Source organism: Camarhynchus parvulus, chromosome 14 (assembly GCF_901933205.1).
Source record: "Camarhynchus parvulus chromosome 14, STF_HiC, whole genome shotgun sequence".
In the NCBI taxonomy this organism is placed as follows: domain Eukaryota; kingdom Metazoa; phylum Chordata; class Aves; order Passeriformes; family Thraupidae; genus Camarhynchus; species Camarhynchus parvulus.
This window is the reverse complement of record NC_044584.1, coordinates 731,725-744,612: the sequence shown is the minus strand read 5'-3', so window position 1 is coordinate 744,612 and position 12,888 is coordinate 731,725. Positions and strand designations below refer to the sequence as shown.

Genomic DNA, 12,888 nt, shown 5'->3' with positions numbered 1-12,888 from the left:
CCGACAGCCCTGATTGCAAATCCAATTGAATGGCATCACTGTGAGATCAGGGATAACTTTCCCCACGGGCCTGTATTATCCACAGGAATTGCCTTCCCCTCAAGGAGAATGCTGTGGATAAGGGGGGGACATATATCTGCTCTAACTCTGAAATATTTGAGGCATATTACATTTTGAAAGTCTGGAAAGTGGAATCTAAATCCTGGCTTTACTCTTCAATTTCCTACCAGGGCTTGAAGAACTTGCAATCATTGCTTCAAATGACAAGGCTAACTACAATTAAATGTCCAAGAGCTGGGAATGACAGATAGGCCTATAATTTATTATTTGAGAAAGTAAAATTATATTTTGAAGCAGGCACACTGAAATTTTAACACGACAGCCCAGTGCTGGTGTACAAGGAGTGCTCTGCTGTGATAACACGACTGGTCTTTAATCACCCCAGTACAACTCTCTCCCCTCAGCATTGCCTTCTCTTGCTCAATTGTTATCACGGGCCTTGTGCAGAATGGCCCTGCAGATTATACCCTGCTGGGGCTGCTCATCTGCCTTTTCAGCCACCCACCTCTGTCCTGTGTCCCTGGGGGGACTGCAGAGCAAAACCCAGAGTGGGGATTTCTCAGAGTGTCCAAGCATCTAAGTAATGCAATGAAATACAGAAGAATTTGCATAAAACCCCAGGGCATCCTCAAATATAATTGCTGATAACTTCTGATCTTGCTTAAACACAAAAAAATATGAAGGCACCAAGACTTCTGCCAGGGGAGTAATGTCACCCTTCCTAATGCAGAGGCAAGAGTAAAAGCACAGGAACCATGAGGCAGGGTGTATCAGAGCTGTGAGGTGAACATGAGCAACAAGCCCAAGCCAGCCTTTCCAGGAGCACGGGGAGCCCACAGGTTTGACTTCCACAGCTGCCCCCCTGCAGGCACCCTGGTGTCACAGAACCAGTAAGGCTGGAAAAGCCCTCTGCAATCATTCATCTGCAATATCGACACGCTGGATTTGGCAGCTCTGATGGAAGCAATCTACTGCCAGATGGTGGAAGAATGGAGAGGGACTGGAAGGGAGGACAGAGGGATTCTCCACCTGCAAATCCACCCTCAGTGGCACCCAGGCTGGCACAGGGAGGGTGGAGATGCACATTCAGCTCCTGCATCCTATCTTTTGTCCATGGCAAACCCAGGAGAGGTCATCAGTTCTTCTCCCATTAGGGAAAAAGCATCCATGGCCTCATTCCAACCCACAACAAATTCCCTTTGTTCTCACAATTAATTTACCCTTCTGCTCAGTGTGCCGCACATGTGTAATTAGCTCCAGAAAGGCAGAAATGTTATTTCAAAAAACTGTTTGAAATGTCCCAAAGAGGCATTGCAGCAGGCTTTACCCAGTGTTCCTTTATTTCCATTCCTGCTCTAATTACCAATGGGCCTTGTTATTTAATACTGTTTTATGGAGCTCTTCTTTTCTTCCCTGTCGCTACTAGAAAGTTGCTGATGTGGAAAAAAAAAGAGGGAAAGTGTCATGAGAAGAGTCACGTCAGACTGAGCGCACTTTGAAAAATCCCTATTCACACACACACTCCAAGGTGTTAGGTTAAACCAGCACTGTCAAGTCCACCACTAATCCACGTCCCAAAGTGCCACATCCACATGTTTTTTGAAGACTTCCAGGGGTGGTGATTCCACCACTGCCCTGGGCAGTTCCACTCTTCCATGAGGATGATAACCTGGGTGGGGGTGGTCTGGGTGTGGGGGAGATGATGAACCCTCACTGCTCTTTGTTACCAGCTCTCAGGAAAGTTCTGGAGTTCACTGTACCATCTGAAAGCCCACAAATGACGCAAAGTGGCCAAATAACAGCATTGGGTGGTCCAGGATCCAGCAGCCCCTGTGGAGGGATCCAGGGCTGGGGCCACCATGCGCTCTCTGGGTTTGGGGCTGAACTGGGGGTGCTGGGCCATGCTGGGGCCAGTGGGCTGAGCTGGAAGGTGCTGGCTGCAGGCATGTGAAGCACTGGAATAAACTGGGAGTGTGTGGAGCAGGGAGTGGTGTCCATGGGACACTGGGGTGATTGAGAGAAAGTAAGTGTCAGGTGATGGTCAGAACTGGAGGCACTGGGCTGTACTGGGAACAGGGCTGTGTGTGAGGTGCTGGTCTGAACTGGGGATGTGGCTGTGGGTATGAACCCGCAGAGGTGCTGGTATGAACCGGGAGCACTGGGAACGAGCTGTGGGGCCATGAGATGCTGGACAGAACTGGGGACAGTTGCCTAAATTGGGGATGGGGCTGTGTCTGAGGTGCTGGTCGGAATTGGGAGCACTGGGCTTTACTGGGGATGGGGCTGTGTGTGAGGTGCTGGTCTGAACTGGGAGCACTGGGCTGTACTGGGAACGAGCTGTGGGGCCATGAGATGCTGGTCAGAACTGAGGGCATTGGGCTGCACTGGGCACGGGCCGTGGGGCGCAGGGCCCGAGCAGAGGCGGCCCCGGGCACAGCAGCGCCGGGCAGAGCCGCCCCGGTCGCGCGGTCCCGCCGGCGCCCGTAGCCGCGGCCGCACCGTGTGCCGGCGGAAGCGGAAGGCGCAGAGCCGGGCCCTTCCTGCGGGAAGGCCGAGCCGGCATGGGCGAGAGCACCAGCCCCATCAGCGTGATCCTGGTGAGCTCGGGCAGCCGCGGCAACAAGCTGCTGTTCCGCTTCCCGTTCCAGCGCGGCGCCGAGCACCCCGCCGCGCAGGACAGTAAGTGCCGCCGCCGGGAGCTGCGGCTGCCCCCGCCCGCAGCAGCCTCCGCCGGGGCCTGGCATCCTCCCCTGGGGGGCTGGTGTCCCACACGGACCCCTCACACCGCCCGTGAAGGACCGGAACCCGCCCTCACATCCTTCACATTGTCCATGGGGGCTTGGTACCCGTCACCTGGCACTCTGCACCCCTCACACTGTCTATGGGTACCTGTCATCCCCCCCCAGACACCCCTCACACTCTGTGGATACCTGTCATCCTCCCAGACACCCCTCACTTTGTCTGTGGGTGCCTGTCATCCCCCACACACACCTCACACACTCTGTATGTCACTCACCCCCCCCCCGACACCCCTCACACTCTGTGTGTATCTGTCATCCTCCCTACACACCCCTCACGCTCTCTGTGTGTATCTGTCATCCCCCACACACCCCTCACACTGTCTGTGGGTACCTGTCATCACCCCAGACACTCCTCACTCTCTGTGGGTACCTGTCATCACCCCATGCACCCCTCACACCCCTCTGTGGGTACCTGGCTCCCCTCACTCCCCTGTCCATGAGGACCTGGCACCCCTCACAGCTCCCCATGGGGCTCTGCACCTCTCAGCCCTTGCCCTGCAGTGCCCTCACTCCCCCAGGTGCCCTGGGACCCCTCTCATCCATCAGCTGAACCACATTAGTGCCAGCTGTCACTGTCCACCTGGTACCTCACCTCTGTCCCCAGGGCAGGTGAATCCTGTGGGTTTTGGGAGCTGCAGGGGAAGGAGGAGGCAGGATGAGAAGGAAGGCACTGATTTGGAAGAAGTGATTTAGTAAATGCTACAAGCTTTAATCAATAATGGGTAGGAATTACAAAATTTTAGTCTGTGGTCTTGAATAGTGTGCTGGAGGAGGTTTAATTTCTCCCGGAAAACAGGAGTATGGGACTGTTCAGGTGCCAGTACTGCTTGCACCTCTTGCTTTGAGGGATGTGATTTGGGACAGTGCCTGTGGCTGGACTGGGACCAGTATCAGAGCAGGGCCTGAAGGTGCTGTGGGGTGGTGGAGCTGTGTGATTTGGGTTATATGCTGGTGGCTGTGTGTTGGGAGAAGTTTAACTCCCCTGCTTAGGTTGTGAGTCATTTTATGAAGAGAGATTGGTCTCTAATTCCCTTTCCACTTTTATAGGTGAAATATGAAAAGTTGTTTATTTTGCTGACTGTTTCCCTGCCACCCCCCCTCCTGCTTTTTGTTGATAAAGGATTTCCCTTCCTATGACTGTGGGTCATTGTCCCAAAACCTGAGCAATAAGGAGTGAAATTGCATTGGTCAGACTTTTACTTTTCACTCTTGAACTGCAAACTTGTTACCTGTGTCAGTTTCTGTGTATATTTCACTTTCTCCTTTTCATCTCCTGAAGGATAAAAAATTTCTCCTATTTTTTTTAATGTTCTTTTGAGTGAGGATAGAAAAACATACACACACACATTAAGAAGATTTTTCCTGGGTAAATTTATCTTTATTCTTTGCTTCAGACAAACCAAGGAGTCGATATGCTGTGAATGGCTCTGGTGACACCACAGAAGATCAAGATGGGGACTCCAGGTAGGAGGGAAAACATTTCTTCTGCCTAAGAGGTTGGAATGGAGGAGAAACAGCCTCCTGCTCTCTTGCCTCCTAGCTCCTAGGCACATTGTCTTGCACTCCATAAAAGAACCTGGCAGAAAATGCTTTAATATCAAGTTATGAGCAACTTAGTGCTTAGTAAAGAGGACTGTCTCACCAGGGAATGCTGCTGAATCTGTTGTTTCCTGGGCAAGGTCAGCTATTCTGTGCTGGTTAGAAAGGCAATATTGCCCTTTCAAAACTAGGAGTATTAATCCTTTGGCAAAATCCCACTTTTCTTTACCTGCCTACTCCTAACTAGATGTATTTTTCAGTTGCCTCAACTTCTTCCCTAGCTCATGTAATGGTCTTATGGAATTGCTGTGCACTAATGAATAACTAATTTTGTTTCTCCAGACAGACCTGCTGTTGTGTCAGTGGTGTGACACAGTGGCTCAAAAGGAAACTGACACTTGAAGAGAGTTTTTTAGGTACAGGAAATCAGAAGGTAACAAATGTACTGAAGATAGGCAGTGTGGTGTTCAGCATGTGTGTATGTATGGATGGACCCTCTAATTAGTTTTGCTGAACATTTGAAATCTGCTGCCTAGTTCTAAATTTATCACAACTAGATATGAGAGAAATCTGAGAGAGAAAAAGTTTTTTTGTCTGTTGGCCCATAGTTCACTTGCAGATATTTTTTCTGATATGTATTTTAATCTCCAATATTAATAGAAAAGAAGTATTTGCTGCTCTTCTCTTTTATAAGAGTACTAAAGAAGTAATCATCACTTTGTAAATGTAAGATTGTTGTTAACTTTATGACAGAGAATGGTTTAGCTGAAATTAAGATCACTCATGTGACTGTAAACATCCATCAGTTAATTTCATTTTCCAGGACTGGGATCTTATGAAAACACATTTTGCTTGAGGCAATTTGTATCTCCTGCCGTTCTGATGCCTTTGAAGCCCTCAAACACAACCTTTGGTTGTGTGTCCAGTGAGTGCAGCATGGACAGGGCTCAGCTGCAGGGGAAGCAGACCATGTGTATGTTTAGGAACTTGTGACTGGCTTTTGAGGCTGGGCTGTGGATGGCAGGAGAGCTCAGTGTTCAAACCCCTGGCTCTAGAAGTTCCCTAGCTAGATTAAGAAGGTGTTGGAATGATACCAACTTCTGTCTGACACTGACTCTTGTTGCCTCTGCTGTTTTGGCAGGTTGGACAAAGCCCTTGATGTGTGGCTGTGTTTATTGTATGTTGCCTGTGTTGCTGAGTTAGTGTGAGACAATATGTGATTACTGCAGTGATGTAGGAAAAGCTTTTATCATTTCAAATGATGGTCAGGTGAGAAAACTGCTGGTGTTTTCCTGAAGCAGATTTTTAAATTGAATGTGCTGGCATGTAACCTACACTAAACAAATATTTAGATTGTTTCATTGTAGTGATGTCCAGGACACTGGGCATGAAAGTTCATGCTTAATCTCCTGGTCAGGTATTTGTTACTAAGAAAAGATTTTTTTTCAGATCTGTCTGTATCTCCCATGCATAAGAAAAGGGAAATAGAAGACCAGCAGCATTTCTGTTGCTCTGCAAGTTTATTTCTTCTAGATGCTGGGTATTGGAGTCTAGCACACTGCTGGTTCTGGTTATATGGCTGGGCACCTGCTTTCTGAAATTCCAAGTCCCTTTCAAAATTGTGTTTGTTTCCAGTTTGATTAGTGAAAGCTTTTTCCCAGCAGCAGTGTAATCATCACTCTTAAGTCCCCTGCATCCCACACAGCTAATGTAGCAGTTAAATGTGTCCTCTTCAGTGGTACCTTCTAGTAGAAGAACATGCTGATGCTCTTTGTATACTGAGTGCTGTTAATTTAAATTAGACAAGACAAGCTTTGTTGGCAAAGTTTGTGTTTTCCACTGACTGATGGGGTGGAAAAAATATGCAAGTTTTAAGAATACAAATGCTTCTTCCAGCAGAAGACAAAAAGGCATCTTCAAAACTGTGCAATGGATTGCTCCAACTTTGATTTATATCAGGCAATTTTAGGATAAAAGAGGTTGGTGCCTTGGAATACAAGAGATTCCAAGGGGAGAGTGGAGGCAGAAAAGTGCAGATCCCCTGGAGGGAGGGAGATGCACCTGCTTTGTAAACTGGGAAAGGAAAGAAGTTTAACCTTCATATGCCATGAAACCAATATCATCATTGATTTTTTTCCTCACCAACATTATGAATTTTTGTTCAGTGTGTGTGTTTCCATTGAAGATCAGGTTGTAGAGACCAGGAATGGAGCAACTGGTTTTGTGAGAGCCAATTCCTTCAGTGGCAGCTCCATCCCTGTAAGATCCTTCTGCAGTGCAGCAGTTCCCTTCCTGGACACTCAGTGCACTCAGTCCATGGAGAGAGTTCATCAGCATGAAGTCCAGTCTGTTCTCTGGTAGTGATGATTTTCTGTCTGAAATTGTCCACAATAAAAGTGATTTATGAAATGATTTTGTATTATTTTTGGAGGACTTCATTGATGAAGAGTTGGGAAAAGGTTCTTTTCAATCCCTGCATGTCAGGAGCACCCATGGGTGGTTTTGGTGGCACAAAGTGAGGCTGTGGAGTGGGCAGACTGCTAAGTTGAGTTGGTGGTGTATGGCAAGTTTGATAATGTTGTAGGGATGGGGTTTTCCCACTGCATACTCAGTACAAAGGTTATTTCAGATTTATCTTGTAGCTGCAATAGTTCCTAAGAGGGCTGGAGTCATCCTTTTTTATACTGGATGGCTGTCTTTAATTTATTAGTAATCTAGCCCCAGTTGTGTCCTAGGTGAGATTTACTGTTGCTTTTCCCCCATAGCTATTGGAGCCCAGATCATTACTTTGGAACTGACCTTTCCTAGAGCAGTTGAGGTGCATGTATTTCTTAATGCTCTCAGGAGGGACAAAATCAGATCAGTTTAGGTGCCTTGACTCCATTTCCATGTAGCATATTTGTACAGGTAATTGGATTTCTTTTAGCCTCCAGGCTCAATTTCCTGGTAATTGTTCTGCTTTTTGGTTTTTTTTATAGACAATGGCAGCTTATTCATGATAATCCTTCCTCAGGTTCCTGGGGTGTGTTTGCTTGTATTCATTTCTGCTCAATGGGGCTGTCTTTGGGTCTTCAGAGTACATACTTTATTTCCTGCTGAAAGCAAGTTGAGCAGCAAAAGTGTTTGAGGTGTGTTGATGGTGGCCATGCAACAAAAAGGTATTCAGAAGACTGTCACTGTCAAAACAAATTGCTTGTCAAGTGTCTCTCTTTGTTGGCTTCTTCTCAGCCTTTCATCATTTGCACTTTTCAAAAACATCCTTCAGTTTCTGAGTGTTTTGCCAGGAATACACCCCCTCCCAATGTTTATGGAGATGCCTGCCAGTCTTCTTTCTTTCCTCTGAAAAAATGTGAGGCAATTACTCCTTTAAAGCCATAAAATAATGCTATGTTAAATTGGTTTGGAATAGGTTTTTCTTGTAGTTTTTCTGAAGGTGGTATAGCCTGCAAGCAAATATTCTAATGAGGAGGCACATATAGTAGCATATGTTACAGCAGACTTAGCATTTTTAGTAGCAGAGCTGACTAACTGAAGGAGTTTTAGCAAATTTAGCAAATGGTTCTGTTATAAAAACCCCAAGTTACTGACAAACAAGGGTTTGAATGTCCCTTTCTGACAAACAGTAGTTCTCCTGTGATAACATTTGTTTCCTCTGTCCCTCTTTCACTGGACTCCAGTGTTGTTCCTTGTATTTGTTCTGAAAGGCTTCCTTTCTGTAAGCCTGTGCTTTTCCATTCACGCACCCATTCCTTGAAACACCCTTCCTGTAATGTCACCCCATTGTGTAGTTTGTCATTTGGGCTCTCTGGGTTCTCTTTTCGTTGTCACTGGCAAAAATCTGCTGTGTTTTGTATCAAGTAATTGTTGGAGGTTTTCAGTTTGCCTCCCCTTTCTCATGTGGGTTAGTATAAAGCTTTTATCAAATTAATTTTTCAGTACATTTATGAAGTTGTTTTATAAAACAAGACTTTTTTAATCTTAATTGGGGGAAAAAGTGGCAGTTGGATGTTAAAATGGAAACAGGTGTTTCTGATGTAAAAGTGAGTACAGGTGCTAACTGAGTCCTGCTTTGTACACCTGTTGTAAAGAAGGGTTTAGGATTCTTTGCCTTGAAAGCTTTTTCAATCTCCTTTTCCTAAGATGTGCTTATTGCCTGGGGCACAGAGAGAGACAGGGAAGGATTTCAGTGTGCTGTGAGTCTGGCCAGCCTTGTGCCTGCTGTGTGGATCCCTGCAGCAGCAGTAGTGGCTGTGTGTGCCAGGCCCTTCACAGAATCCTGCAGCAACAAACACTTGGCATCCTCTTTTCCCAAGTCTTGTGGGTATGGAAGCACTAGAACCAGCTGGGAAGAGCTGTGGGTTGTTTGGGGCTGCATGGGAGCTTCTTTGGTGGAAATGATAGCAATAGTCTAGGAAAGAAACTGAGGTTTAGAATCTGCTCTAAATCAGGCTGCAACCTCTGCTGTTTCTCTTAAGGTAAGCATGAATTAAAAAGTGTCCTGGAAATCAGCTCCATAAATGCTGTGTACTCTGGGAAAACACGTGGCAGCAGCCACTGCTAGTGCAAGGACTAAATTACCTTAGCCTGTTTTCTCCATGTTGTCAAACAGCCTGCAATGTATCCCTGGAATTCACCTTCCATTAACTTTAGAGTCTCCTCAACAGTTATATTTCCTTTACAGGAGTTTAACCCTTAATAGTTCATCCTTGTTTTTAATATGATCTCTTTTTTTTTCTCTTTTGTATTTTGTGTACTTGCCTCGTTTATTTTCTTTTGTTGTGTTTTGTTTTGTGTTTATGGCCATGTTCCCATTTCAGAGACCAATGTCCTCTAACTGATGAGCAATTGGTTTCAGGGTAAGACCAAACATTCTAAACAATCACCTTTGTCTAGAATGGCTTTCTTTTCTCACCATCCTTTTAATTGTGCTTTTGTTTCTGGTTTCTGTTTTACACTGAATGATGAGAAAATCATATGCTAAATCACAGTGTCTGTAGGAAATGTATTGCTAAAGGTTTGTGCCAGGATAATTACCAAGGTCCTACTAACATTTCTGTGCTTCCTGTAGGGAATCCAGAATGGGTGTGGCACTGTCCCCTCTGTGAATTGGGAAAAGCTGTGAGGCTCTGGGAATGCAACAAGTATAGCCTTGGCATTGTAGTTATTCCAACAAGGAGCCCTAAATCAAATTGTTTTCTGAGGAGAAATGGCTTGAAAGTGCAGATCAGTGAGTAATCTATTTAATCCCAGGGTAATGATGGAGAGCTCTTTAGAGGACTCAGGTTTGAACAGCTGTGCTGGTTGCTTGTTCTTGGTGCCCCACTCAGCTAAATGGGATGATTACACACAGAGAGGGAAAAGTGCTTAACTCAGGGCCCCAGAAGGGAAAAAAAACCCATCCCTAGTCCCTGCTTAACATAAACCTCACCTGCATACTCAGATCCTGTTCTAAACTACTTCAAAGAAAAATTCTTAATAAAAGCCTTGCTTTGAATTCCTGTGGCATATAAAAAGTTACAATCCATTCTTGGGGGAAAAAATGAATTAATGTTTGAATCTTCCCCTTTCTTTTTAATGTGCTGTTGCAATGTTGTGCTCTGGAGAGGAGTAGTAGAGTATTTTGGACAAATCAAAGCTTTTGTTTATTGTATATTCTTTCTGCCTGCTGAACTCCTTAGTACAGAAGAGGTTTGTTTCCCCCTGGAATTCACAGTGCTCAGACTAATCTCATAAAAGGAGAAGGGTTAATGCCCAACTGCAAAACCTAATCTGCTTCTAACAAACTCTTGGGCCTCTGAGAAGTCAGTGTTTTTAGGTCATCCTAACATACCCCAAAGATTGGAAAATGTGTGTTGAAATATTTAAAGTGTCATTTTCTAAGATGAGGTGACTAATTGAAGTAGTGGGAATAACATATCTGCTGTTCCTCGATTTCCCTATTGTCCTGAGGCCTAAGAAATGTCAAAATTATGTAGAGCACTGAGGGTTAAAAAAACCCAGAGAGCAAAACAATAAACCCAGGCTGTCAGAGGAGAATGGGACTGGAGTCCATGTGACTCTTGGGAGAGCCTGTGGTGATAGGAGGTGCACCTGTGTCAGGATTCTGCCCCTGAGCATGTCCTCTGGCTGCAATGCAGTACTCTCCCAGACACAGAAGGCCCTGCTAGTGAGAGGATCCTGAGGGCTTTCCAAAATCAGCCTTGTAATCTCTTCCTCCCCAAAGAGCCACCTGTGAGGGAGGCCAGACAGGGCTGTTGGTGTCAAGAGCTCCCCTGGGAAACTGCTGAATTCCCACCTTTAGCACCACATTTATCTGTTAAAGGATCTGCTGGTGTAATTCCTTGAGGAAGTTATCAGAATGATCAGTTTATCAGCTCCCAGGTATCCTTTGCCAAGGCTGGAGGAGGGAAGGGTAACTCATTTCTTACCAGGAAGCCGACATTTTCTAGTTTGCCCTCCTTCTCCCCTCACCCCCCAAAACATATGCTCCTTTTGGATTCACTGCTGTTCCCATCTTCCTGGCTCCATGAGGAGCCTATTAACGAGCTGCTGAACAGGGCAAAAAGAGGAGGAGAAGCTCACTGCTGTCATGGTGACTTTTTTTTTTCCTATTTTGAATGTGATCTCCAGGAACTGTCAGTCCACGTTGTGTTCCAGCTCTTTGCCCTTTGCTCCCAGACTTCCCAAGCTGTGCAGCCCAGTGGCTGAGGAGCATGGGCTCAGTGGCCCCAGGAGTCTCTGGCTAGTCTCTGCTTGCCTTCAGCTTGGAGTTTGGAGCAGAGCAGCCAGGGATTTGGGAATTTGTACACAGCTGCTCCTTCCATAAAGCAAACAGAAGCAGCGTGCTGTGGTCAGAGTGACCTGTTTGTACAAGCACCAGGGGCTTTGGCAGTTTGGGCCTGTGTGGTCCTTCATCTCCAGTATTTGTAAATAAAAGGAATTCCCCCTGTGTCCTTGAGTGCATTTGTCTTAATTTCTGTAGTGCTCCATGACTCAGAGGGAAGCAGGACTAAGCTACATTAATTGCTTCTCTGGGCATGGAGGGCTCACTTGTGGCCAAGAGATAAGGTGAGCACAGCACACACCCATGCCTGCCCTCCTCTCTGAGTGATACTGGGTTATCTGGGATACCTGCCTGCTCTAGGGGGATGGTCTGGCAGGGGCACACATCCCTGGGTGTAAATACACAAAATGCAATAAACATTTTCATTCTTAAAAACCAGCTCTCATCAGAAAGTGGTCTGAAATTCATTTGGTCAAGTACGAGCTTCTATAAAACAGATGAGGAAAGAACTTGTTAATAACAAGCCTTGTATTCTAGAGCAACAAATTTACTCTAGCAGTTGAGATCCTCTTCCCTGTGGGTTTGGGCTTCACTGTCCCAGGGGACACCTTGAGGAAGACAAGTGTTGGTAGAGACCAGACCAATGCTGCAAGGCCATCAGAGAGAGCAGTTGTGGAATTCCTCCCTTGTCACACAGGACTTTTAGCTGGTTTTGACCCCTTGTGGGTACTTGCCCTCTGTCTCAGAGCTGCTGCCTTGCCCTCACCAGTCCAGAGCAATTCAGTAACCCCGTGGCTGGGCATTGGGAAGGGCCTGGCCTGTCATGAATGTGATTTATCAAATGAGAAAACCCAGGTGAGGCCAGGCAGCTCTTGGAAGGTGCCAGTGGTCTGCTGAGCCCAGGTTGAGATCTGTTAAATGAGGAACTTGGAATGTCACTGATGAGTTTTGGGAAAGGAAGGACAAGCATTGGCTGTGTTTCTTTTATTTGAATCAGCTCTTTCTTGCCTTCCCCTCTGCCATATTGGGTGGCTTAAAGATCTCTGTTGTGCTTGAGTGACAGGCTGTGTCAATATGTAATTGCTTAGTAAGTTCATTAACCTGCAGCTAAATCCAGGCAATGGCTAACTCCAGCTCTTTTTATATTTAAGCAAACTGCATCTAATCTTTTCAATGTATTTTGCTGAGCATGTAACTAAATGAGCATGACCCTGCAGTCTTTGTTGTGAACGCTTCCTGTTTTATAATTGTGGTGATCTGAGGGATGTAATTTAGGGGTCCTTAATTTTACATAATTGGTGGTGCTCCAGGTACAGCAATCTAGTCACAATTTACAATGCCTTAAAAACTTCAGAGTTAAATATATCTGTATTTGGAGGACTATTTTGGGGGTGTGCTTTTTGAAAACTGTAATAACTTCTGTTTCTGCTTTTCAAGGTTTTCAGATGTCATCCTGGCAACAATTTTGGCTACCAAGTCAGATATGTGTGGCAAAAAGTTTGAACTGAAGATTGATAACGTTCGCTTTGTTGGCCATCCCACCTTGCTCCAGCATGCCCTTGGGCAGGTAGGTGTGAGATCCCCTCTGGGGACCTGCCTTCCTCACAAACTGCCTGGCTTTAGTGAGGAAACCTGCAATTCAGAATGAGCATGTTGGCTTTTGATCCTGCTTTTACTCCCTGATGCTCCAAGCTGTCTTTTGCT

General features: G+C 45.9%; 1 protein-coding gene across 9 annotated transcripts in view; it reads left to right on the top strand.

Moving 5' to 3' along the window:
* Positions 1 to 2,597: 2,597 nt before the first annotated feature.
* Positions 2,598 to 12,888, top strand: part of NPRL3 (NPR3 like, GATOR1 complex subunit) — a 43,012-nt gene continuing 32,721 nt past the window's right edge. Inside the window, exons 1-4 of one of the 9 annotated variants that reach the window (XM_030958339.1) lie at positions 2,598 to 2,739; positions 4,256 to 4,325; positions 9,218 to 9,256; positions 12,622 to 12,751. In XM_030958339.1, the coding sequence (XP_030814199.1) occupies positions 2,622 to 2,739; positions 4,256 to 4,325; positions 9,218 to 9,256; positions 12,622 to 12,751 (357 nt within the window). In that variant the 5' untranslated portion in view covers positions 2,598 to 2,621. Of the gene's footprint in view, positions 2,740 to 4,255; positions 4,326 to 9,217; positions 9,257 to 9,615; positions 9,628 to 12,621; positions 12,752 to 12,888 lie in introns of those variants that run through there. The other 8 variants (XM_030958348.1, XM_030958340.1, XM_030958342.1 and 5 more) reach the window with 8 other exon arrangements.